Source organism: Lissotriton helveticus, chromosome 5_1, assembly GCF_964261635.1.
Source record: "Lissotriton helveticus chromosome 5_1, aLisHel1.1, whole genome shotgun sequence".
NCBI classification, from domain to species: Eukaryota; Metazoa; Chordata; class Amphibia; order Caudata; family Salamandridae; genus Lissotriton; species Lissotriton helveticus.
This window is the reverse complement of record NC_136065.1, coordinates 37,247,649-37,275,513: the sequence shown is the minus strand read 5'-3', so window position 1 is coordinate 37,275,513 and position 27,865 is coordinate 37,247,649. Positions and strand designations below refer to the sequence as shown.

The 27,865-nt window shown below is 50.8% G+C and overlaps 1 protein-coding gene across 1 annotated transcript in view; it reads left to right on the top strand.

The window, feature by feature from the left end:
• The first annotated feature begins 22,384 nt into the window (after positions 1-22,384).
• Positions 22,385-27,865, top strand: part of LOC144754108 (E3 ubiquitin-protein ligase TRIM39-like) — a 416,694-nt gene continuing 411,213 nt past the window's right edge. Inside the window, exon 1 of the mRNA XM_078641673.1 lies at positions 22,385-22,858. Within this exon, the coding sequence (XP_078497799.1) occupies positions 22,448-22,858 (411 nt within the window). The 5' untranslated portion in view covers positions 22,385-22,447. The remainder of the gene's footprint in view (positions 22,859-27,865) is intronic.

The following is a 27,865-nucleotide window of genomic DNA, read 5'->3' as shown; positions in this document are numbered from 1 at the left end:
AGAGGGTTAAAAAGGGGCAGAAGCCCCACCTGCCAAATCCTGGTAGCCATCCTAGAGCAGGATGACTTAGAAAGGGCAAAGGAAGCTTCCCTAGAGACAGGAAATGGAGGGAACCCCCCTGTAACTGACCCCCCTCAGGAGGAAGATGAGGAAGAAGAAGAGGAGGAGGAGGACTAAGAAGTTGAGGACTTAGAAGATCAGGATCAGAGGGGTAGCCAGGTCCCAGTTGCCAGGCTTAGCCAGGCCAACTTAGACCTACTGGGGAATGGAGAGGGCCAGCACCTCCCCAGATCCCACCATGTTATTCTCCCAGGCAACAGAAGAGTGAGATCTCCCTCAGGGGACTCTCATATTTCTAGTGCCTCCAGAGAATCACAGAGAGGCATGACTGCTTCTCAAAAGCTAGAGCATAGGGCCAGAATGAGGGCTGTCAAACTCCAGATAGAGAGGGAGGAGGTAGCCTTGGCTCAAGCTAGACTTGCCTTGGCAAGAGAGCAGAAATTAAGTGGCTTAGATGCCACTGGTGGCAGCAAATTTCCAAGAGAAAAAGACAGGGGCTATGACAATAGAAACCTGACAAAAATTGTGCCCCCCTTTAAAGAAGGGGATGACATCCACAAATGGATGACTGCTCTTGAGAGAGCCTGCATGGTACAGCAGGTTCCTGAGGATCAGTGGGCTGCAATTTTATGGTACTCCTTTTCTGAGAAAGGGAGGGACAGGCTCCTCACAGTTAGACCTGAGGATGCCAAAAACTACACTGTTTTGAAGAGTGCTCTTATTGAAGGGTTTGGCCTAACCACTGAGCAATACAGGTTGTTGTTCAGAGACACCCAAAAAGCACAGACTCAAGACTGGACTGATTTCGTTGAGTGTGCCACTAAGGCTTTGGAGGGTTGGTTGCAGGGAAGTAAAGTTTCAGACTATACAGGATTGTACAATCTTATGATGAGAGAACAGATCCTTAATAACTGTACAAACCAGCTGTTGCATCAATACCTTATTGACTCTGATCTGACCTCTCCCCAAGAATTGGGAAAGAAGGCAGACAAATGGGTCAGAACAAGGATTAAGCAGAAACCCCAGAACCAAGGTGGTGACCAGAAGAAAACAGACCAGAAGGGTGGTAATCAGAAAGAGAAAGAAAAAGACCAGAAGTCTTCAGGCCCCCAAACTAATAGTAAGGAGGGTGGTTCCCAAAATGGAAACAAGAAGAAGAAGAACAAAGGTCCAAAGACACCTTGGTGTAATACCTGCAAATCAGTTTCACACTGGGGCAGTGAGTGCACCAAGGCAAATCCAGTTCCCACCACTCCAGCTCCTAAAGCAACTGCAACCCCAAGTACAGTAAGCAGTGGTGGAACACAGTCCAAGGGTGTAGCTGGGTTGACACTGGGTATTGAAGTAGGATCTGGCCTAGTCAGAATCCCTACACAGGCAGTTCTCCTGTATGATGTGGACATTGAGTTGCCCACTGCAGTAAGCCCCAGTAACTTGGGCAAATACAGGCAGACTCCCTTAATTAATGAGAAACTGGCTCAAGCCTACAGGGACACATGTGCCAGTGTCACCATGGTGACACCTGACTTTGTGGACCCTGGACAGATTGTACTAGGTGAGAGCTACCTAGTGACCAATGCAAGCAACTCCACTACTTCCCATAGTGTGGCAGTTGTGAACTTCTCCTGGGGAGGGGTTGATGGCCTAAAGAAAGTTGTGGTGAGTGCAGACCTACCAGTAGACTGTCTGTTAGGCAATGATCTTGAAAGCTCAGCATGGTCAGAAGTGGAGTACAGGACTCATGCAGAAATGCTAGGGATTTCAGAGCATGTCCTTGCCATGACAAGGGCTCAGGCTAAGAAGTGCCTTCCTGAACCAGTGGTGGATCTTGGAACAATAGACCAACCACAACCCAAGAGAAGGAGCAAGAGAGGAAAGGCTGAGCCTTCCACCTTGCCCCAGGTTGAGGATCAAGTTTCAGAGGAAACTGATTCTGCAGTCCAAGAGGAGACTGTCTCTGAGGAACTTGAACCTGACCAGGTTGAGTTTCTGGGGACAGGGGGACCCTCAAGGGCAGACCTGAGGCAGGCTCAATTAGATTGCCCTTCACTTGAACCCCTCAGACAGCAGGCTGCTGCTGAGGCTGCTGGGGATGCCCAAGGTACCCATACTGTGTATTGGGATGATGGACTCCTTTACTCAGAGGCTAGAGACCCCAAGCCTGGCATGACCAGGAGGTTGGTTATACCTCTGAAGTTTAGGGGGTTCCTCCTTACCTTGGCCCATGATATTCCCCTTGCAGGACACTTAGGCCAGAACAAGACGTGGGACAGGCTTGTTTCACACTTTCACTGGCCTCACATGTCAGAGGATGTCAAGGGGTTTTGTCGCTCCTGTGTCACTTGCCAAGCCAGTGGTAAGTCAGGTGGCACAACAAAGGCCCCCCTAATACCACTACCTGTGGTGGGAGTTCCCTTTGAAAGAGTTGGAATTGATATTGTGGGTCCAATGGACCCCCAAACAGCATCTGGGAACAGATTCATACTGGTGGTAGTGGATCATGCCACCAGGTATCCAGAGGCTATTCCCCTAAGGACCACCACAGCACCTGTGGTGGCAAAAGCCCTCATTGCAGTTTTCTCAAGAGTGGGCTTTCCAAAGGAGGTACTATCAGATAGAGGCACAAATTTTATGTCTAGCTATCTGAAAGCAATGTGGAAGGAATGTGGAGTAAACTATAAGTTTACCACCCCATATCATCCACAATGCAATGGGCTTGTGGAGAGATTTAACAAGACCCTTAAAGGCATGATAAAAGGATTACCAGAGAAGCTCAGGCGGAAATGGGACATTCTTTTACCCTGCCTGCTCTTTGCTTACAGAGAGGTCCCACAGAAGGGGGTTGGCTACAGCCCTTTTGAACTTTTGTTTGGCCACCCTGTGAGGGGTCCATTGTGTTTGGTGAAGGAAGGATGGGAGTTACCTCTCAAAAAGCCCAAACTAGACATAGTGGACTATGTACTTGGTCTCCGCTCCAGGATGGCTGAATACATGGAAAGAGCATCCAAAAACCTGGAGGCCAGCTAAGAATTACAGAAAGCTTGGCATGACCAAAAGGCTGTACTGGTAGAGTTCCAACCAGGACAGAAGGTGTGGGTACTGGAGCCAGTGGCTCCAGCAGCACTTCAGGACAAATGGAGTGGACCCTATCCTATCATTGAAAAGAAGGGAGAAGTCACCTACTTGGTGGACTTTGGAACACCCAGGAGCCCTCACAGGGTAATCCATGTGAATCGCTTGAAAGCATTTGTGGACAGGGAGGACATGAGCTTGCTCATGGCCACAGAGGGGGATCAGGAGGAAGAGAGTGACCCTCTCCCAGACCTGCTTTCTCAGAACCCTGATGATGGTTCAGTTGATGGAGTAGCCTTGGCAGGCAGCCTCACTGACCAGCAACAGATGGACTGCAGACAAGTTTTGCAGGCCCACAGGCATTTGTTTTCACTCACACCCAGCCAGACTGACTGGTGTACCCATGTAGTGGACACTGGTGACAGTCTGCCTGTGAAGAATAAGATCTACAGGCAACCTGACCATGTCAGGGATTGCATCAAGGCTGAGGTGCAAAAGATGTTGGAGCTTGGAGTGATTGAGCCATCAGAGAGCCCATGGGCCAGCCCAGTAGTCCTGGTGCCAAAACCTCATACCCAAGATGGAAAGAGAGAAATGAGGTTTTGCGTGGGCTACAGGGGTCTCAATGCTGTCACTAGGACAGATGCTCACCCCATTCCAAGAGCAGATGAGCTCATTGACAGATTGGCTTCTGCCAAGTTTCTGAGCACATTCGATCTGACAGCTGGCTACTGGCAAATCAGACTAGCTGAGGAGTCAAAAGCCAAAACAGCATTCTCTACCCCTAGTGGACATTATCAGTTTGTGGTAATGCCCTTTGGTTTGAAGAATGCACCTGCCACTTTCCAAAGGTTGGTGAACCAAGTCCTTACTGGGTTGGATGACTTTTGTGCAGCATATCTAGATGATATTGCTGTCTTTAGCTCCACCTGGGAGGATCACCTGATCCACCTGAAGAAAGTTTTGGAGGCCCTGCAAAAGGCAGGCCTAACTATCAAGGCCACTAAGTGCCAGATAGGGCAGAGTAAGGTTGTATACCTGGGCCACCTAGTAGGTGGAGGCCAGGTTCAGCCACTGGAGAGCAAAATCCAGGCCATACAGGACTGGGCTCCTCCAGTTACCCAGACACAAGTCAGAGCCTTCTTGGGCCTGACTGGGTATTACAGGAAGTTTGTGAAGAACTATGGGTCTATAGTGACACCATTAAATGACTTGACATCCAAGAAGATGCCAAAAAAGGTTCAGTGGACAGTTAGCTGTCAGAAGGCATTTGATGACCTGAAGAAGGCCATGTGCTCTGCACCTATCCTGAAGAGTCCTGACTACTCCAAACAGTTCATTGTACAGACAGATGCTTCTGAGTTGGGGGTGGGAGCTGTGCTCTCACAACTTAATCAGGATGGTCAAGACCAGCCTATTGCTTTCATTAGCAGGAGGCTGACTCCCAGAGAGAAACGTTGGTCAGCCATTGAGAGGGAGGCCTTTGCTGTGGTTTGGGCATTAAAGAAGTTGAGGTCCTACTTGTTTGGAACTCACTTCCTGGTGCAGACAGACCATAAGCCCCTCTTATGGCTTAATCAGATGAAGGGTGAAAATCCCAAACTGCTCAGGTGGTCCATTTCCCTACAGGGGATGGACTTTACAGTGGAGCACCGCCCAGGGACTGACCATGGTAATGCAGATGGTCTCTCCCGGTACTTCCACTTAGAACATGAAGACTTATCTGGTCAAGGTTAGTTTAATGTCCCTGCGTTTGGGGGGGGGTTGTGTAGGAGAGTAGGGTCTGCTATCCTATGGTCACCCCAAATTTTTGCTTTTTGCTTCACTGGTTTTCGACTACTGAGGCTGTGGGCCTGCTGATCAGACCCCAGCCTGCTGTTCTCTCACTAAATTACTGACACATGTGCTATAGGCACATACCAATTGGAAATTGACTCCTTGTCAGCCCCTGTATAATGCATTATAGGTGCCCAGGGCATAGGGGCCACCAAGGCCTACCAGGGGCTGCAGCATATCTTTTGCCACCCCTGGCTGGTTCTTAAATTGACACAACTGGCTGATCACTCAGCTGGGGTAAGGTGGTGTAATCACCCCTTGCTTAGATATAGTATACCTATATCTAAACCTATATCTGGACACATGTAAACCTGTGAGCCACTCCTATGGAAGGCCTCATCAATCCTGGAGGCAGAGTGCGTGGTTTTATGTGAGATGGAGCTCTAGCATGAGCTGAGCCTGTCTGCAGCTGTCGGGAACAACTCCCTAAGCTGTTTCAGGATAATGCCATACCATATACTCTTAAGTGCCTTATAATCCTCGCGGTTAAATAGCAACTTTGGTTTGGCTTTATCAAAACATGTCGTGTAAGGTGTCATACGATTTGGAATACTATCCCCTCGCCAGTTCTGGCGACGGGGATAGCATTCCACCCCTCTAGAGGGGTAAGACATGTTGCTTTACTTAAATGCGGTTAATTTCTCCAAAGACCTTAAGATCCACAAAATGGATGCCTCTGCCACAGACAAATGTCTGGACCCCTGCAGTTGACCGAAACTCAACCAAATGGGTCCTGGACAAAGGGTTTCCTGTCACAGGAGGGTGTCACCGCCCTCCAGACAGGAGATAGTGGATTGTAGCAGGGAGGTTTGAAAGAAACCAGACACTGCTTGGGGCGCACAAGGCTGCCCCTTGCATAATCCGGCCAAACCGGTTCTGGGGCACTCCAGCCCTCGTGCCAGGGCGGCCTGGATCAAAGGAAGGGGGTGTATCCACCCACTTCCTGGGTCCCACCCATAGGGGGGGACCTAGCAGGTAATCACGCCCCCCAGATTCGAATAAGAGTGGGAGCAGTGCCAATGCACATCAGATTTCCTGGAAGAAACATTAGAAACGAAACTCTGGACCCTTGGACCTCCATCTCAACGTGGAAGCCCGAAGAATCTCCCTTGTGGTCAAGGAGTGACCACCCTGCAGCAGCAGGCACCATCCAGCCCTCGACGTCTACTTAGTTGCAGTTCCCGCCGGAACTCGAGCGACTGAGATCGACGAGATCAAGCTTGCCTGCCTTCCAACAGCCCGATCCACAGTCCCTGCAGAGCTGAGACCCGTGGAGGCGACCGGAAGCGTGGGGCACGCCATCTTGAATTGACCACGAGACGCTGACCGTGCAGCCCACGAGTGACCCTCGAAGCTGTGCACCGGGGTTTGAGAAGCCCCCACCCTGAGCTACTCCTGAGCCGAAGTTCAGCCCTCCACACTCGACGAGTGCTGCGTGGGGCCCTTCTGCTCCATTTGGCTCAACGCGTTGGCCCGGTCACTTGCCAGCCGGCTAGTGGTCCCTGTGCCGACGAAACTACAAAGAAGACTCGTGAATCTGGTTGCTCCAGATCCACACCAGCTCCCCTGAAAAGGAGCCCCGACTCTGACCTTCCTGGTCCGAGTGAGAAGCAATCTTCTGATCCCGCGTGGATTGCTCTTGCCAAGTGTTGTTTGCTCCAAACTTGAAGCCGACTGCACCGACGGTGAGAGCCTGCGTGGGACAGATCGTGACCTGCTCCTGGACGTCGCAGATGCCCCAGAGCCCACGTGACAGCGGAGAGAAGCTCCTCGACGACCACCTGATTGCGCCCGACATTGCCTGGTTCCGTCCTGGTTCCACCCTGGTCACTGCTGAGTGACCCAGACTCTGTCCCCTCTGCTTTCAGGTACCCTTCGACTTGAGTCCACCCTTGGACTCCACCGGACACTTCATCTTTAACCCGCCTGCAGCCCTTTCAGCTTCAAGCACCAAGAGCCTGCGTGTCAAAACCCGACGCAACTTCGACCCTGTGCACCCACTTCCTGTGGGTGAGGTAACTTTGCTCCGCCGGTGTTCCCACACTGGTGCACATCTCTAGGGTCTGTGTGTTAAGTTTTATCCATCTAGGTTCAGCGGAAGTGTCCTTAAACTTTAACTTTACAACTTTTACGCACCATTGGTTAACATTGGTGCGTGCGTGCGCTTTCCGCACATCTCCCGAATCCCGAGGGCCATTCCCGACTTCAGCATTGCTTGTCCTGACTGCTCCCAGCGATTCCCTAGGCCCTAGGCCTAACCACTGCTCGAGTGGCATCTCTTATACCACTTGTTTAGTATATGGTTTGAGTGGCCCCCTGCCCTCATCCATAATTGTGCAACTTTGTATGTTTAAACAGTGCTTTTGATTTAACGCTTGTGCCCCTTTATTCATAAAGAATACTGGGGATTGTTTTTAGTAATAAATACATATATTTTTATAATATATACTTGTGTGGTGTCCTTTCATTTGGTATTACAGGATTGTATGTGGTAAAACAGCTCGCTTAACACGACCTCTTAAGTTAAGCCTTTAGGCTGCTTAGTCCATGCTACCCCTAGGATAGCTTGTCTAATAAGGTTGACTTACAACCAGACACCATAAGGGATTGTTTGGTCTGATAATAGGTGGTTCCAGAATTGGAAACATCACCTATCAGGCCAACTTCTCACAGTTCTGCTCTTCACATGGTCTCTTGCCAAGCAGTACTTAGTACTGTCTACAGTAAAAGCTTACTTAGCAGCCCTAACCTGCCAACATGTGTCTCCCTGACTAGTCTTCTCTATTTAAGGTGCTACACTTTCTATAAGATTTATATTATAGCCTTATAGCCCGCCGTAGCAGGCTATACCAGCTATTAAAGGCCCGCTACCGCCTTAAAGGCCCTTGCCGAAGGCGAGGGACTTTAACAAGGTAGCGGGACTTTAGCCGGTATAGTCCTGCTACGAAGGGCTATAAGGCTATTAGAACATTCTGCCGCTAGATGGCAGAATGTTCTAACAAATAAAACAAAGGCCTCTTGAAGCTCGAGGAGATTTAAATCCCCTCGAGCTCCAAGAGGCATTTGTAAGACATTGGAATGTTGCTCTGCAGGCCTTTACCGGCCCGTAGAAGCATGGAGCACTCCATTGTCTTCAATGGAGCTCCCAACATTCCAATGTTCTAATATATGTTTCCTCCCATTCTGTTTGTTTCTCAGTAGGAACTGAATTTTGTGCTGAACTCCAATCAAGTCATCCCCATTTGAGCAGACGGACAATTGTCCAGTTCCACTTCTCTTTCTGGTGGATACTCTAACCTCAGATTCCTCACCTTTAGAATATCCCCAGACGCCAGACTGGATCAGGTAGATTTATCTGCATAGCCCGTGGATAAAGGTTTGTGGCTTTGTGGAGATCTATGTGTTCCCCCCTTCAGGAAATGAAAGCTTGAGACCCATGTAAGCACCACCTAAACATACTGATGTCGGTTTCTTTCTCAATACCGTGTGCACCCTTGGGAAACAGAGCTCACAATGCAGACCTCCAATTTCGTGCTGTTTAAATGAAAATAATCCACTTCAGGGAACAGGGAGGCACAAAGGCTGTGATAAATCTACTGTCAGAGTTTCCAATATTATTAGTATTATTTTATGAAAACTGTATTTGCTGATGTTTTATGTCTTTTATCAGTTTGTTTTTTAAAGTGTTGATTGATTCGATAAATTGGAGTTGTTTGTATATGTTTTTATGTGGAACTCCTTGGAGCTCCAAATCATAATAAATAATTAAATTGAATTGGCCCTTCCTTTCACACATTGATGTCAAGGCAATAATGCTTCGTGAACATGTGCACGGATGTCCAAATTGCAGCCTGACCAATACCCAGGACAGGCAATCCGAGAGACAGCGCAATGATAACAGCCGTGGCCTCGGTGGAATAGGCCCTCAATTCTTCTGGAGGCTGTTTCTTAGTCAAAGCATAGCAGATTCTAATGCAGAGCCTATACTCCTTGATAAAGTTCTTTTCTGAAATGCCGTGCCTTTCTTTGTCCTAGAGAACCTAACAATGAGCAGATTGTCCACCAAATGGACTTTGCACGACAAATGTAATAGCTCAGTGCTCTTCTGGGGTCCAAATGATGGAATTCTCCCTTTTTCTTGAGGGGTGGGTGGAGCAAATAAGGACTGAAGTATTATGGACTGTCCAACCTCTGGCAGAAAGCCCGCTCTAGTCCTCAGCACTACTTAGTCTGGAAAAAAGGTGGTGTAGGGTGGCTGGACAATCGGAGGTTGAAGCTCACTCATGTGAATGGCTGAAGTTATTGCGATGAAAAAACCCTCTGCTTGGTCAGGAGATGTAGAGGACAGCAGAGCTATTGGCTCAAAAGGATGCACATAAAGGACCAAACAAAGGTCCAACTGTGGCATCAGAAAGGGCTTAGGAGAAATCAGGTGGAGTAAACCTTTGAGAAAGCACAACAGGCGATATGAACAAAGAAGGTGGGTCCGGTAAAGGCAAAAAGACTAAAAGGGCAAACACATAACCTTTAACCATGCCCACTGCAAATCTTTGCTGGGTCAAAAATAAAACAAATAAGACCGCTTGGCCTACAATGTGTCCATATTACGGATGCCACATCAAGCCACAAACTTGTCCCAGAGTTCAGCATGAACATTTTGGAGAAGGAAGTCTGGCCACAAGGATGACACCCACATCTTTTGGGAGAAGAATGGATGCAGTCAAACGCCACGGCTCAATGTCCACGCATGAAGGTGTAGATTGTGCAGGCCCAAGAAGATCCCACCAAATCAGCAGTCTGATGTAAGGGAACATGCTCATTCCAGAAGTTTGAGGTACCACACTCTGCTGGCCAAACCCGCAGCCACTAGGATGACTTGGGACAAGTGGCTCTTGATCTTCTTCAGAAAATGAGGCAGCGGTGGAAAAGCATACGGGAGTCCCAAGCTCCACTCGAGGCAGAAGGAGTCTCTGAGACAGAGAATTCTTGGGAACTCTGGTGCACAATAGTGCTGACATTGAGCGTTCTCAGCTGTAGCAAAGAGATCGATTCAGCGTTCTGCCCACTGCAGGAAGATGCCCTCACCATCTTTGGGTGCAACTTTCCCTCCTAGCGATGAGCACCCAGCCGGCTCCACGACATCAGAAATTCTGGGACACTATCATTACCACCCCCATGGGGGACAAGCAGTGAGGCTCCCTGTACAAGACATCACCAAATGTAACCGATCCATGTTTCTGAGAAAAGCCCACTACAAAATGTTGTACGACTGGTATCTTTATCCCCAGAAACTGCACAAAATGTTCCCTATCACTTCAAATAAATGCTGGAGGGGCTGCGGTTTGCTGGGAGACTTCCGCCACATTTGGTGGGACTACCCCTCTATCCAACCGTTTTGGAAAGAAATACTCTTGCAAATCAAGCAGATTCTAGGCTACCCTTTCCCAGGCACCAACGACCCAACGACCCTGCCGAAAGCCCACAATCCAAGGAATTTACCAATCTCATGAATAGTCTAAACTTTAGGTCACTGATCACCAGCCCTACTCACACTCACGGTCACACACTCGACCAAATCTGGTCACTTAACGTTCCGTCCACATCCCCCATTATATCTCCCTGCTCGTGGTCGGACCACTCCATTATCACGCTCTCCCTTGCCCTGGCGCCCATGGTCAAGCCCCCGCTCCCCAAAAACATCTGGGTCCGGAAATGGGGCAAAACAGACATGCCTTCTCTCTGTTCAGCCCTGGTTAAAACCCACCCTGATTTATCGGGTCTCCCAGCTACTTCTCAGTTGGCTGCTATTAAAAACTGGCTTACCACGGCGTGCGACGAATTCGCTCCCTTAAGGCGGCTCACAGTTAAACGGGCCCACGCAGCAAACCGCTGGTTCTCACCGGACCTTAAGGAATTGAAACTAGCTGCAAGAAGGGCCGAGCGGGCTTGGAGAAACACCTACAATCCCGCGCAAAAGGCAATTTATCTCTCCACCCTACAAACCTACAAAAAAGGCATTCTGGAAGCAAAAACTGCATACTACACCAATAGGATAATTACAGCAGAATCTCAAACTAAGGAAATTTTCTCCACCGTCCACGAACTCGCATCATCCAACAGAACCACGGCCACCACCCCCCCCTCCCAGTTCCTCTGTGACTCACTCAATGAGTTCTTCATAGATAAAGTGATTAAAATCAAACTCAATATTCCCTTGCCCTCCCCCACTTTTGTTACCCCGTCCCCACCTATCACCCCTGTTAAGTTAACTACTTTTCCACTGTTGACCAATGACACTCTCCTTCCCCTTCTTCACCAGGTCAAATCCGGTTCCCCCCTGGACTTTGCTCCTGCCCACATTCTTAAAGAAATTTATTCAGTCTGTCCTACACCTCCTCTCACTCTCCTTAACGACTCACTCACATACGGCTCCGTTCCCAGTTCACATAAATCGGCGATTGTCATACCACTCTTAAAAAAACCAGACGCCGATTCATCGGCTCCTGCCAGTTATCGTCCCATCTCACTCCTGCCCTACCTTGCAAAAGTCCTAGAAACCCACATCACCACTACCTTAACTACACATATTGAGACAAATCATTGTCTCTCCCCCTGTCAAGCTGGTTTCCGCCCCATGCACTCTACTGAGAAGGTGGTCGTCTCAGTAATGGACAAACTGCGTGGAGGTATTGACACCAACCTTCCGCAAGCCCTGATACTCCTAGACCTGTCCGCCGCTTTTGACACGGTGGACCATTCCATCCTTCTCCATCGTGTCAGGGCGGCGGGCATAGAAGGCCTGGCCTTTTCATGGCTTGAGTCCTTTCTTGCGGGGAGAAGCCAAGCGGTACGCTTGGCCGGCTATGCTGCGGCCTCACTCAAAGTAGAGTGCGGGTTTCCCCAGGGCTCATCACTTTCCCCCCTCTTGTTCAACCTTTATATCTTTCCCCTCATTTTTATGTTACAACAGCTGGAGGTCACTGTGTTCAACTACGCGGATGACCTCCAGCTAATCTTCAACCTATCTCACTCACCTTCATCTGCTTTGAACGTCCAGACAGTAATGACTTTCATTCACGATTGGATGAACTGCAACCACCTCAAGCTTAACCCAGACAAGACCGAGCTGGTCTTGACTGGAGGTGGTTGCAGTCCATGGTCCCCCTCCTTCTGGCCCCCTTCCCTTGGTGCCCCCCCACTCCCTGTGCCCAAGGTGAAAACCCTGGGCATCTACCTTAACTCCCAACTCACTGTCCATTCACAGGTTAGTTCCGTAGTTTCCTCTTGTTTTTTTCCCTTAGAACTATTAGGAAAGTTTCCCGTTTCTTTTCTACCCCTGCTCTAAAAATCATCGTGCTGGCCATGGTTCTGTCCCGTATAGACTATGGTAACATAGTCTATAATGGGGCCCCGGCTTATGCAATCCACCGCCTGCAACTGGTACAGAACCAGGCGGCCCGCCTGATCTATGGCCAGCCTAAATACCATCGGGCTACCCCACTGCTCAAAACCCTGCACTGGCTTCCAATAAAAGAACGCGCCCTTTTCAAGCTCGGCTGCCTCACCTATCAAGCCAGATCAGGCACTGCCCCTGAGTTCATCTGCTCGGCCATTAAGCCCTACCTTCCCGGCAGAGAACTCCGCTCCACTTATTCAGCTCTTCTTGCTATTCCCCGCTTTAAAAAACAGAAAGCGGGTGGATCCAGTTTTGCTGTCTTGGCTCCTACCTTCTGGAACTCCCTCCCTGTCACCCTGCACACTTCTCCTTCCTACCTCCTGTTCCGGAAGAACCTTAAAACCTTCCTCTTCACGCAAGCCCATCTGACATAGACCCCTCTTGTCACCGCCGCCCACCGTCCGCCATTAGCGCCATGAAACCGCCTGGTAAACGAGCGCTGTACAAATGTTTTTAAATTCAAAATAAATTCAAATTCACCATTGAACACACTCTCCTGCGGATGCAGGATCACAGTCTGAAATACCAAACACAAGGGGATCGCTCCAGTATGTGGCTATGCCTGGGAGCGGCCAAAATGGCAATAGCCGCAGCCTGGAAAAGAGCAGAGGCCCCTCCCTTACGGATTGGCATTGTAGGCTATGGTGGCTCCAGCCCCTGAAAAAATGAAAGATATCGTAGAGGACACGAGCGAGGGGTTTGACTATATCTGGACCCTGCTGCTGGGATATTCATCAGAGGGGTTGCCCTTGTTTGCTTCTGGCCCCAGACTACATCTTTCAAATATAATGGTTCAAGGGACTCCTCTGGTTCCCCAGACGGTAAGGCCCTTCTGGACCCCACACCGCTTCTGCCGTGATTGCTGCTCTGCTCCCCCTTGATGAGCATTGGGGAAACCAATCGATATTAGGCTGGAGTGACAGAGGCCACTCCCGACCATCCCCCCAGCCCGAGCTAGATCTTCAATACAAAGAATCCATGATGTGAGTTTTATGTTCATGTTTTATTCTGGTTGCAGTGACGCGTTGCGTACAGGTGCGCAGGCACTAATCAATTTTACTTCCCGAAACGATGTAAGTTTTGCATGTGTAGCCCTTCTGCGACTGGACGTATGTTGTAGGGATGATAAAAGATGGACACTAAGTCCTGCCGAGACCTTGTGAACATGCTGTGTTTTCTTTGTGACCCCTGTAACTCGTGGCTACGAACAGTGCACGTGGCAGCTATCATTGTTGAGTGTTGTTTAAAACCAATAAAAAGATTTTGAAATGAAGGGACCGTCTTTTGAAGCAGGTCAGAACCCAAGGGGACATCAGGAAGGGTTGTTCTAGAATTGTTGCTGCCGATGGGAAATTGGGGGTTGTGGGCCCGGGGCCCTCATGCCAATAAAGGAGTGACACAGACACTTTGATATGGTATAAACAACTGGCCCAGGGCACGTGCGGCCGGCCTCTTTTATTGGCAGTGACTCCTGTGCTGGGTGGGTGTGGGAGGAGTGTGAAAGCAGCCCTCAGGGAGTGGCTGGTACACCAGTACCTTGCCAACACTGGAACATGCCCAGCAAGACTCTACGTCCCTTCCAAACTTTAATTTAATAAAAAACAAGCACAACCTGTGGAAATGAATAAAGAACAAAACACCACAGAGCCTCTCAGTCTGTTCAGGCAGTCCGCAGGACAGTACAGGATTAGTGGACAGGCGCAGCTGCGAGCACCTGGCATCGCGGTGCACATCTGTAATTTACCCAGATGATTCTGAGCATGAACACGGAGTGGATGTAGTCTGGGTTCCTAGACAGCATGTCCCTCTGGTTACAGCCCTCCTATTAGAGGTTGTTCAGACCCGCCTGCTCTCATGGTGTTGGAATTGATTTAAAGAGTTCAAACTGGGGGGGTGGGGTTGAATGTTATGTTATGTTATGTTATGTTAAAAAGAGCCTGAACATGCTGAGGGGAGCCACTAGTTGTTGAACAGCCACATTCTAAGCTCCTTGCTAAAGGAGAGGGGGGAGATGGTTCTAACATGTGGAGGGAGAGTGTTCCAGAGCCTGGCAGTGCTGGTGCACAGCTCCTTCCTCACCAGTTCACTTTCTTGCATCTAGTAGTGGAGATCATTCTGGCTGTAGCCGATCGCAGATGTCAGTTAGGAGTGTACCACTTAAGATGTTCCCACATCAAGGTCCTCTGTGTTGCTCACAAAGACCCGATGCAGGTCTATGCGAACCACACAGAGGGCCTTGAATTTAATTTGTTTGTGAACTGGGAGCCAGTGCAGCTCTCGAATACCTGAGGAGATCGAATGAGATTTTGGGAGATTAAGAATCACTCTGGTTGCTGCATTTTGGACCAATTGAAGTTTTCATGTACAATCAGTTGCAGTAGTCAAATCGTGAAAGGACTAATGCTGAAACCACGATTTTCCTGGTCTTTCAGGGAATGAAATGGAGTATTTTCTTTATCACCCTAATGTTATGGAAGGAGGACGAGATTACCTTAGATACTTGTGCTCCAAATTTGAGTTTATCATCAAGAATAAAGCCCAAGTTTTTGGCTTTCCTCACAGGTAAGGGTGGTGGACCTAGACTGTCAGGTCATCAGGCTGGGGACCATGCAATCAGGAATCAGGAACCAGGAGCATTGGTGGAGTCCGCTGCAGAGGTTTCTTTTGATGTGCCCTGACTACATGAAAGGCAAACCCTCAAAGGCTGGGAGAACATTGATGGTGTCCGTACGTCTTCCTCTGAGGCCCGGAACCTCCTAGTACCTAGTGGTGGAGCAGCTTTGACATATCTCTCGTGCTGGGATTCCATCGTGCAGAAATGTCCTTAGGCCTTTTCTGCTTGGTTGCTACGGAACCACAAAAGATGGTACAACGGTTGGACGTGCTTTCATCAGCAGGACTCAGCTGCAAGTGGGGTCTCACAGATAGTCTCTGGATGATTGGTCTTCCCCGACGCCAGGAATGCCTTGTCAGTCACCTGATGTTTCGCAAGCATAAGGCTACATTCTGGTGGTGAGATGCTCCGTAGCTGTCCGGGGTGATGCATGTGCTAATGATGACATTGTTACTATTTGACCACCTGTGGCGATGACTAGCTGGTGACTGGATTGACTTTGTGGCCACATAACGTGTTACATCATTGATAGGGTCTTCTACTTCTTTGGCATGTGTGGTTGCGAGCAGGGATGCCATCTACCTCAAGCAGACAGTACCAGGGAATGGACAGTCGCACTGGGAAGCATGTGGGAGAGATGCAGTTTGTGTTTGCTGGTGGCTCACATTTGGTCCTCCCGCGGATCTGTGACTGTCTTGTGTCTGCAGATGCACTCTCCGGTAGTGGCACAAGTTCTCGGTCTTGTCACATTTCTACATTCCTCATGCACACCTGCAGTTGTTGGGATCTTCTGTGTGACAGATCTGTCAGCTTTGACATATCTCTCGTGCTGGGATTCCATTGTGCAGAAATGTCCTTAGGCCTTTTCTGCTTCAGATCTGTCACACACCTTTCACTCCTCTTTACTTCTCCTTCACAATGTGACATTGTGCCACACTCTTCTCCTTCCCAATTCCCTTTCACGATGTGGCATTGTGCGATACTCTGCTCTCTTCTCTTCTCCTTTCCAATTCTCTTTCACGATGTGGCATCGTGCCACGCTCTCCTCTTTGTCTGACCAGGCCTCTCACTGTGATGTGGGGTCCTGCCACATGCCGCATGTTCACTTCACATGGACCTCTTGCTGGTCGCATCCTGTTCATAGGACTGTGTATCTTCTTCCACCGTGGACCTCTCGCAAGTCCTGTCCTTTCTGTAGGACTTGACTCTTCTCTCCTCATTGACCTCTCGCAGGTCCTATCTCTTCCTCAGAGATTTTCTTTTGTGCTCCGCTCCCTGGATGAAGGATCATCTTTCTGCCTTTACTTGGGGGTGCAGTGCTTGTACCTTGAGACTGTGCCATTGCAGCGCTCAGTCCTGCCTCGGTTCTTGCGCACTGGGCAGGGTTGGTCACTCTGTGTGAAATTCTCATTGATGGACCAACAGAGGTCATTCGGTGCTGGGGCGGCCAGCCGGTGGGGCCTCTTTCATGCATCATTACTTCTCACTCTTTGAGGGCTCTCTCTTTCCAGGGCTGCTGCTCGTGCTGTCAGATTCCCAGGTGTGGCCTTCTGTGCACCTCTGGATGGTCGCCTACCAACGGAAAACTGCAGTATTCTTCAACAATAACTATAAGATGATGTTGATTCTCGAGAGGACCAAAGAAATCAATAGCAATTTTCTCCTACACTGATGTGTCAATTCCGACATGTTCAAAGGGTGCTGAATTACTTGGGATCAAAGGCGTGGATGTGTGACAAGTCTTCAATTCTTTGTTGAGCCTGACTTTGGGAAACGGAAACCAGACTCAGTCACGGAGAGCTCTCTTAGTGGCAATGATTCCTTAATGTTCCTCATGGGCAACATCAGTTACTTGTTGTCGGAGACTCTCGGCGATGACAATTCATGTCCCCAGAGTGAGGCCTTCTTGAGTCACTGAAAGGTTGTTCTTACATTTTTGCACTTCAAGTCCTCACTGTCATTGGTGAGAGGTCGAGAGTGCTGGTTCCACGATTGATGAGCAATAATGTCCTTTAACGTGTCACTATCTTGGCTCGTGGCAGTCATGCCACCTTCTGTGCTCGATTTCACAATGAAATGGATGGAGGCCTCCGCTGCTGTTACTATCCTTGGGTTGGCAGCGTGGCTGGGGCAATGTGTGGTGGAAGCTGCAGTGGCCTCCTGGCGAGAGCACTGGCCCTTGTTTTTTTTTATTTTTACAAATTAAGCACTGCGCCCGAGCCACCCTGCTCTGCTCAGCCTCCCTCTGCCTGCAGCAGGTGCTGTGGGCTGAGTGTGACTGCTTATGTATCAAACTAGTGCTGTGTTGAGCACAGACAGACAGCAGGTTTGATTTCATCGCTGCATCAAACTATAAACAGATTGAGCTGCCCTTCGCCGTGACTCGTGGCCCGTGGGACCCCGAAGAGGCGCTGCGGACCGACGAGGGGGCGCAGCACATAGGGCTGGGGCGAAGTCAGCTTCCTTCTGCCCCCTGCGAGAAATCATTACAATGATGCTTTATCGTATTCCAAAGCCTCTGGACCCGGCTCCACCAGCTCCTTCCCCCCAGCAGCGTCTCTGTCCTACTCGGCAGCAGTGAAGGCCTCTGTGAACCCCGAGCCCTGCTTCCTGGTGTTGTTTATGAGGCCTGGAGCCCGAGGGGTCCTCGCCCGCCCCAGAGGCACGGCGGAGCACGCTTGAGTCTGGAAGGGATCTCGGACAAGCTGCCAGCTGCACTCAGGGAGGGGTCCGGCATTGGTATGCCCCCTCCTGCCCCCCGTGGCTACGGCGACCCTCGCCTGAACACACATAGGGCGCACTTCATCACTGGCCCGCACAAGCACTTGTCAGGCACATTCCCCCCGCCGGGGAGAGTCCCGGCACCTCCAAGCAGACCAGAGTATAAGGCGTTCCGAGGGTCAGCCCCACCCAGGGGGGTGCAGGGTGGCGCCACTGTCCCCCGGTTCTGTAAGGGGAAGCACTTAGCACAGCGTATGTATCGACACTTCTCTCCGGTTACACCATTGTTATATTTCAAGAAGGGGACTGACGAGGCCAGTTTAAACCAACCTCGCCCTAACCCAAGAGCGGCCTCACGGACCATAGGTGTGTCCTCTGCTGAGAGCCCTCACGGACCTTAGGTGTGTCCTCTGGTGAGAGCCCTCACGGACCTTAGGTGTGTCCTCTGGTGTGCGAGCCGAGAGCCCTCACGGACCTAGGTGTGTCCTCTGGTGTGCGAGGCGAGAGCCCTCACGGACCTTAGGTGTGTCCTCTGGTGTGCGAGCCGAGAGCTCCCACGGACCTTAGGTGTGTCCTCTGGTGTGCGAGCCGAGAGCCCTCACGGACCTAGGTGTGTCCTCTGGTGTGCGAGCCGAGAGCCCTCACGGACCTAGGTGTGTCCTCTGGTGTGCGAGGCGAGAGCCCTCACGGACCTTAGGTGTGTCCTCTGGTGTGCGAGCCGAGAGCTCCCACGGACCTTAGGTGTGTCCTCTGGTGAGAGCCCTCACGGACCTTAGGTGTGTCCTCTGGTGAGAGCCCTCACGGACCTTAGGTGTGTCCTCTGGTGAGAGCCCTCACGGACCTTAGGTGTGTCCTCTGGTGAGAGCCCTCACGGACCTTAGGTGTGTCCTCTGGTGAGAGCCCTCACGGACCTTAGGTGTGTCCTCTGGTGTGCGAGCCGAGAGCCCTCACGGACCTTAGGTGTGTCCTCTGGTGTGCGAGCCGAGAGCCCTCACGGACCTTAGGTGTGTCCTCTGGTGTGCGAGCCGAGAGCTCCCACGGACCTTAGGTGTGTCCTCTGGTGTGCGAGCCGAGAGCCCTCACGGACCTTAGGTGTGTCCTCTGGTGTGCGAGGTGAGAGCCCTCAGGGACCTTAGGTGTGTCCTCTGGTGTGCGAGCCGAGAGCCCTCACGGACCTTAGGTGTGTCCTCTGGTGTGCGAGCCGAGAGCCCTCACGGACCTTAGGTGTATCCTCTGGTGTGCGAGCCGAGAGCTCCCACGGACCTTAGGTGTGTCCTCTGGTGTGCGAGAGCCCTCAGGGACCTTAGGTGTGTCCTCTGGTGTGCGAGCCGAGAGCCCTCACGGACCTTAGGTGTGTCCTCTGGTGTGCGAGAGCCCTCAGGGACCTTAGGTGTGTCCTCTGGTGTGCGAGCCGAGAGCTCCCACGGACTTTAGGTGTATCCTCTGGTGTGCGAGCCGAGAGCTCCCACGGACCTAGGTGTGTCCTCTGGTGTGCGAGCCGAGAGCTCCCACGGACCTTAGGTGTGTCCTCTGGTGTGCGAGCCGAGAGCCCTCACGGACCTTAGGTGTATCCTCTGGTGTGCGAGCCGAGAGCTCCCACGGACCTTAGGTGTGTCCTCTGGTGTGCGAGCCGAGAGCCCTCACGGACCTAGGTGTGTCCTCTGGTGTGCGAGCCGAGAGCCCTCACGGACCTAGGTGTGTCCTCTGGTGTGCGAGGCGAGAGCCCTCACGGACCTTAGGTGTGTCCTCTGGTGTGCGAGCCGAGAGCTCCCACGGACCTTAGGTGTGTCCTCTGGTGAGAGCCCTCACGGACCTTAGGTGTGTCCTCTGGTGTGCGAGCCGAGAGCCCTCACGGACCTTAGGTGTGTCCTCTGGTGTGCGAGCCGAGAGCTCCCACGGACCTTAGGTGTGTCCTCTGGTGTGCGAGCCGAGAGCTCCCACGGACCTTAGGTGTGTCCTCTGGTGAGAGCCCTCACGGACCTTAGGTGTGTCCTCTGGTGTGCGAGCCGAGAGCCCTCACGGACCTTAGGTGTATCCTCTGGTGTGCGAGCCGAGAGCTCCCACGGACCTTAGGTGTGTCCTCTGGTGTGCGAGCCGAGAGCCCTCACGGACCTTAGGTGTGTCCTCTGGTGTGCGAGGCGAGAGCCCTCAGGGACCTTAGGTGTGTCCTCTGGTGTGCGAGCCGAGAGCTCCCACGGACCTTAGGTGTGTCCTCTGGTGTGCGAGCCGAGAGCCCTCACGGACCTTAGGTGTGTCCTCTGGTGTGCGAGCCGAGAGCCCTCACGGACCTAGGTGTGTCCTCTGGTGTGCGAGCCGAGAGCCCTCACGGACCTAGGTGTGTCCTCTGGTGTGCGAGCCGAGAGCCCTCACGGACCTAGGTGTGTCCTCTGGTGTGCGAGGCGAGAGCCCTCACGGACCTTAGGTGTGTCCTCTGGTGTGCGAGCCGAGAGCTCCCACGGACCTTAGGTGTGTCCTCTGGTGAGAGCCCTCACGGACCTTAGGTGTGTCCTCTGGTGTGCGAGCCGAGAGCCCTCACGGACCTTAGGTGTGTCCTCTGGTGTGCGAGCCGAGAGCTCCCACGGACCTTAGGTGTGTCCTCTGGTGTGCGAGCCGAGAGCTCCCACGGACCTTAGGTGTGTCCTCTGGTGAGAGCCCTCACGGACCTTAGGTGTGTCCTCTGGTGTGCGAGCCGAGAGCCCTCACGGACCTTAGGTGTATCCTCTGGTGTGCGAGCCGAGAGCTCCCACGGACCTTAGGTGTGTCCTCTGGTGTGCGAGCCGAGAGCCCTCAGGGACCTTAGGTGTGTCCTCTGGTGTGCGAGCCGAGAGCTCCCACGGACCTTAGGTGTGTCCTCTGGTGTGCGAGCCGAGAGCCCTCACGGACCTTAGGTGTATCCTCTGGTGTGCGAGCCGAGAGCTCCCACGGACCTAGGTGTGTCCTCTGGTGTGCGAGCCGAGAGCTCCCACGGACCTTAGGTGTGTCCTCTGGTGTGCGAGCCGAGAGCCCTCACGGACCTTAGGTGTATCCTCTGGTGTGCGAGCCGAGAGCTCCCACGGACCTTAGGTGTGTCCTCTGGTGTGCGAGCCGAGAGCCCTCACGGACCTAGGTGTGTCCTCTGGTGTGCGAGCCGAGAGCCCTCACGGACCTAGGTGTGTCCTCTGGTGTGCGAGGCGAGAGCCCTCACGGACCTTAGGTGTGTCCTCTGGTGTGCGAGCCGAGAGCTCCCACGGACCTTAGGTGTGTCCTCTGGTGAGAGCCCTCACGGACCTTAGGTGTGTCCTCTGGTGTGCGAGCCGAGAGCCCTCACGGACCTTAGGTGTGTCCTCTGGTGTGCGAGCCGAGAGCTCCCACGGACCTTAGGTGTGTCCTCTGGTGTGCGAGCCGAGAGCTCCCACGGACCTTAGGTGTGTCCTCTGGTGAGAGCCCTCACGGACCTTAGGTGTGTCCTCTGGTGTGCGAGCCGAGAGCCCTCACGGACCTTAGGTGTATCCTCTGGTGTGCGAGCCGAGAGCTCCCACGGACCTTAGGTGTGTCCTCTGGTGTGCGAGCCGAGAGCCCTCACGGACCTTAGGTGTGTCCTCTGGTGTGCGAGGCGAGAGCCCTCAGGGACCTTAGGTGTGTCCTCTGGTGTGCGAGCCGAGAGCTCCCACGGACCTTAGGTGTGTCCTCTGGTGTGCGAGCCGAGAGCCCTCACGGACCTTAGGTGTGTCCTCTGGTGTGCGAGCCGAGAGCCCTCACGGACCTAGGTGTGTCCTCTGGTGTGCGAGCCGAGAGCCCTCACGGACCTAGGTGTGTCCTCTGGTGTGCGAGCCGAGAGCCCTCACGGACCTAGGTGTGTCCTCTGGTGTGCGAGGCGAGAGCCCTCACGGACCTTAGGTGTGTCCTCTGGTGTGCGAGCCGAGAGCTCCCACGGACCTTAGGTGTGTCCTCTGGTGAGAGCCCTCACGGACCTTAGGTGTGTCCTCTGGTGTGCGAGCCGAGAGCCCTCACGGACCTTAGGTGTGTCCTCTGGTGTGCGAGCCGAGAGCTCCCACGGACCTTAGGTGTGTCCTCTGGTGTGCGAGCCGAGAGCTCCCACGGACCTTAGGTGTGTCCTCTGGTGAGAGCCCTCACGGACCTTAGGTGTGTCCTCTGGTGTGCGAGCCGAGAGCCCTCACGGACCTTAGGTGTGTCCTCTGGTGTGCGAGCCGAGAGCCCTCACGGACCTTAGGTGTGTCCTCTGGTGTGCGAGCCGAGAGCTCCCACGGACCTTAGGTGTGTCCTCTGGTGTGCGAGCCGAGAGCTCCCACGGACCTTAGGTGTGTCCTCTGGTGAGAGCCCTCACGGACCTTAGGTGTGTCCTCTGGTGTGCGAGCCGAGAGCCCTCACGGACCTTAGGTGTGTCCTCTGGTGTGCGAGCCGAGAGCTCTCACGGACCTTAGGTGTGTCCTCTGGTGTGCGAGCCGAGAGCTCTCACAGCGCCTCTGGGGAAAAGAGAGACTCGCCGCGGTGCTTAGTTACCCAGCGAAGGCAACAAGCACAGGCTCACGCAAACACTCACTCTCAGCCCTCCAATGACCAGGAAACCCCAGCAACAGATAAAGACACTCCCACAACTTAAACTTCTGGGGAAACTGAAAGAAAGTATTTCAAAGTCCCTGAAGTCAGCGCCGAAGGAGGAAGGAACGAGATTCGTCGTTCTTTCCATCATGGCCGCAGCTGCCCAGTTCCAGAGGGTCCGAGGCGAGGTCACTTGCTCCATCTGCCTGGAGCTGTACAGGGACCCGGTGTCCATCGAGTGTGGACACAACTTCTGCCGCTCCTGCATCACTCAGTACTGGGAGGGGCCGGGCTCGGACCGCTCCTGCCCCCAGTGCCGGGCAGTGTCAAGAGAGGGTACCCTGAGACCCAACAGGGGGCTGAGGAACATCGTGGACATGTTCAGACTGAATGTATCAGCTGAGAACCCCCGAGACGAGCATCTGTGCCCCAAACACCATCAGAAGCTGCAGCTCTTCTGTGAAGAGGATCACACACTCCTGTGTGTCATCTGCCGAGAGTCCAGGGATCACAAGGCACATACAGTGTATCCCATAGAGGAGGCTGCCCAGGAGCACAAGGTGAGTGTGTGAGGTGTCATAACCACAGTCCACGTGAGAGTCAGACACCCTGATTACTTGAAGTGTGTTTGTACCTTTATTATCACTTCGTCCGTAGTCCTTCTCACAGTCATATTTACTCATGAGGTGATCCCACCTCACTCACAGGACCACACCCAGGCCATAGGAGTGGACATGACATCATCCCACCCCCTATGGGTGATATCGGTTGTGGCCAGGCCCACGCCTCTTCCTGAGATACCAGGCTGTCTCTGAGGCCGGCAGCCCCAGGGAGGGAGGGCCTTCCTTAATGACTGTGATGAGGACGACGGACTAAAGATAATGAAGGTTACCGGTAAGTAACCGGGGCATTATACCAAACAAACAAAGGTGGCTAGGCGAACTGTTTGTTGCACAATCACGTGCTGCTAAAAGTGTCTAGTAATACAGCAGATTCACAGTTGCCCACTTCAAGAAATGGTTCGCCAACAATTTGAACCACAAATAATTCAACATAAATCACAAAGATCTGAGTGGCAACCAGACCAACATATACTGAAATGACTGCAAAATTGCCAAGCATAAACAGAATAAATAAGAGATTATCTTTGGATATTTAATCCTTTATTTCATATTCTATGGAGAACTTGAATACAGCCAACTCATTTCGCCCGTATCTGGGCTTCTTCAGGGCATCCAAGAAGACAAGCTCCTCACTTTCTTTGCAATTCTCGATGCAATATATTTTTTATGAAACAGAAGCTATACGTCTCGTTATCGCTCCACTTTAGTTATATCCAAATTCGTGGACGCTGAATATCTTCTTATGCAGAGCTGTGCGACTAAGGTTCTCCGCATATGTATGGAATTTAAAAAGCTGTAATCCGCATCGCCAGTATACACCATGTTCGGATTCAGCGTCAAACGTCAGTGCAGCGCGTGTCTCGATTGGGCAGCGTCAAAGCTTTTGATGCTGCCCAATTGAGACTTTTCTGCATAAAAAGATTTTCAGCTTCCTGTGCTGCGGGACGTCGATCACCATAGTAGGGGTGCAAACATATCTTAGAGGAGAAACACTTTCCCCTCCCTCCCCTTTCCAAAGGGGTTTTTGCACTTTCATAAACATTACACATTTTTTTGTGACGCTCACTTGCCCTGTGTGTAGGAAGGGGTGTCTGCGCCCCGTAATTAGATTTCCTCCAACCACCCCTCCGCCTCCTCCCCTCACCTCATCTGTCTCACTGACTTTCTTCTCATCCTGTGATGCAGGCAGAAGAACCTGCTCCTGTTCTTTTTCTTGTTTTAAATCTCTCTTGATACTAAAAGGACTCCAGTTCACCTTCGAGAGCTTCAGATAAGTTTTGGTACTATCCTCATAATGCTTTAAATCACCTCACAAGTAATGACGTCTTTCACCCTTATTACTTAGCCACTTCAAGGTTTTTTAGGTCTCGGCCTGAATCAGTTCATGCGCTGGTCTCAGACGAGACATTTAGAAGCTCTGAGAAATGCTACTTTGCCGGCGATCAGCTTGCTAGGATGCGCACCAGCGTGCGCGATGTGGACAGTAGTTTTCTCTGTCGCGCGTGCGTGCTTTATAGCAAGCTCGTGGCCGGCAATGCAGTGATGCACGTGCGCACCATTCGCGCTTTTTTTTTTTTTTTTGCGATCGCGATTACTTGTTTAAGCTTGTAATCATGTCGGCACTGACACTGAGCCCACATCTATTAATCTTTGCTCCTCTTCCTTCCCAAGAATCAGCTGGTGGAAGGGCTGCAGCACCGCAATGATTGCATTGCTTTGAGAGGCTTCAGCACACCCCGGCAGGCTGGAAGCGCTTCTGCTCAGCTTGCATGCGAATGTAGAACAGGGGGCAGCTGCACTGCTTCGATCTCCGCCGTTTTAAAAATGTTTTATTTTATTTCGCGGCCGCGCGGCTCCTGCACATATGCGTTAATGCATGAATGAATGTTCGTGTTTCTCCTGCACGCATGGGTGTATATATGAATGAGTCTCCGTGTTTCCCAGCACATTACCATCTGCTGTCCATCCTTCCACGTCCTATGAGGTGCTAAACTACGTGCTCCTGCTGCAGACAGACCATCTCTGCAAAAGAACCTGCAAGTGACATGCCAGTGGTCATTCTTTGGTCTACACTTATGCATCCTTCCTCTTACTGTCCACTGGAATCTTATCTTTTTGCCTCTATGTAATGAATTTCTCGAATGAGCTGGTCACGTAAGCAAATCTGCAATGACGAGCACTGGCTGTCAGTTACAATCAATGAAAACAGGCGTTCTTATTGAGCAAATGTACCTTTGTGATACCTCGGAATCACCTATCTGCGGGACAGTGGCCAGGCTCTTATCATTGGTCCGTTTAAGAGACCCTAATATTGCTGGTGCTGACGCTGATCAAGCGAATGCAATGCAATTCGATTTGTTGAGCACAAAGCGAAGGTTGAACAATATTTATATTGGCAGATTATTATTATTATTTTTTTTAGCACTCTAGTCACGCGAGTTGCCGTCTCGGTACAAATGTACCTTTCTATTTTCTCCTTCTGCTGCTAACTTACAGCACAAATGAAGCTCCCAAATCGGCCCTTCTCTACTATGCTGTGCGTGTTTCCCCGGCCGCCTGCAGACATGTGTGGACAGATGGCGAGATTTACTTTCCTATCATTTTTGGTGACTCCAAATAGAGAGAGAACAGATAAGATCGTTTGCTTTTAGCGAGCCTCCCTCACTGGCCCTTAAAACGAGTGAAATTCTGAATGGAATCATTTCACCCTGCAGTTGTGTTTTCAGTGTGCTTCAAGATACAAACCACAAAGCAAAAACATTTCCCAATACCCATGAATTATTATAACGTGCTTTTACATTTGTGACCTGTACACGACAATATGTGAATTACCGTGGAATTATTAATATTTTCTTGTATTGTAATTGCATGTGTACAGCGTTTACCGCTTACCTACATCTTTGCTAAATCGTTTTTCATTTAACACTTGACAGTGTCCCTTCCGCTGCTACCCAGTTAGTCATCACTTTTTACATGAATAGAGTCCCCTTCAGAAAGAATGATTGAACAGGCGATTATGGATATGCGTACCTCAGGAGCTATGGGGCCTGATGAACTTCCGATATCTGTCTTGAAACAGGAACCAGTATTATGGGGCAAAATACTGTTTCCTGTTTTCAGATTTTGCTTCATTAGGAAAATTGTTCCCTCCTCTTGGAAAGGGAGCATACTGGTGCCACTGTTTAAAAAGGGAGATAGGGACCTACCGAAGAATTACCGTCAAATAGCACTCCTTAACGCAATTGGAAAAGTTTTCACCAAATGTTTGTTATCCCTAATTAATGATTGGGTTGATGCGAACCACATTTTACCCCTAGAACAGACTGGTTTCCGCAAAGGGCACGGCACCCTGGATAATCTTACGGCACCGATAAATATGTAAGGGTTCGGGGGGGATATGTGTATGCGGCATTTATAGACTTCTCCACAGCATTCGATAAAGTGGACCGCCCCTTGCTGTGGAGAAAGCTATCCGCCATGGGCATGCCTCCTCACTTGCTAGATCTGGTACAGGTTTTACATACTGATACATGGTGTCGTGTCCTACAAGGTGGAGAAAGGGGGTTATCACGTGTCATTCCGTCAATTAATGGATTAAAACAGGGTTGTCTTCTTGCCCCATTGCTCTTTTCCCTGTATATTGCGGATCTTCCTGCATCTCTCTCCTCAGGTGATGGTATAGCCCCGGTTATAGGGGGAACCCCTATTTCCTGCTTGTTATATGCAGATGACATCATAATATTGGATTTAACCCCTAAAGGGTTGGCCAAATGTCTTCGCGCATTACATCTTTTTGCCGAAGCCCATTACTTGAGGATAAATGCAACAAAAAGCAAAATTATGTGTATCGCAGGGAGAAAGAAGTTAAAGTATAAGAACTTTGTTTGGACAGTGGGTGGCCATAAATTGGAGGTGGTAAAGACTTATGTCTTTCTAGGAAAAATCATTTCCAACAATTTGAGTGACAAGCCCCACATCGATAACAATACCCGCAAAGCTTCATCTCAGGGGAAAGGCTTGAGTGCATTATATTCAGCCACGGGGAGAAGACACTTCGATTGCCTTCTGGAAGTCTTTAGGGCAAAAATCCCTTCTTCCCTCTTGTATGGAATGGAATTGGTCGATTTAAGGCATTGGGATTTCTTACATTCAGTAGAAGGGAAGTTGTTAAGATCTATATCCTCCCTTAACATCGCTTGCTCAGCAGCCCCCTGTAGACTCGAATATGGCCTCCGCAGTAGTTGGGTGCAGGGCCTAGCAGCTGTAGTACGGTGGGTAGCCAGTTTGGCTAGAGGAGAAATGGGTACATTAAGAAATCTTATGAAGGTTGAACTATTGGGCAGCTTAAAGGAGTACTCGCAAATTGTTAAGAATTTTAGAAAAGCGGTCGCCCTTCTTCAATTGGAAGAGAGCACTCTTTTTATTGTATCTGCCGCACAGTTAAAATTACTTCTGAAAGAGGCATCTTGGGATCTTAGCTTTAAAATGGACAAGGAGGCCATTTATTCTAAGAAGGGAGCTAATCATCTTACTGACTCGTATGTTAGGAAAGCTAAGCAACGTTATGTCGCCTGGAATTTACCATATAGCATTCGGCGATTCTGGTTTCTTCTTAGACAGGATTTGTTGCCATTAAACATTCTATTGGCAAAGTGGTATGGTTCTCCTGCAATTTGTAATTTTTGCAACTTGTCCACCCAGGATCGCTTGCATGTTCTCTTCATATGTCCCGCATTACGTCCATTTCGGCGCAAGTGGTTAAGATATGTATGTTTACAATTGGGCATTTTAAATGTTAACTCTTTCATATTTGCACTGTATAATCCCCCAAATGAAATGTTTTGTTTTAACATTTTTAACTTTTTAAAATGTTTTTTAGCTATTTATTGATGGCTTGTGGTATTATGTGAATCTGATTATTCTGTATTTTTGTAAACATTGTAG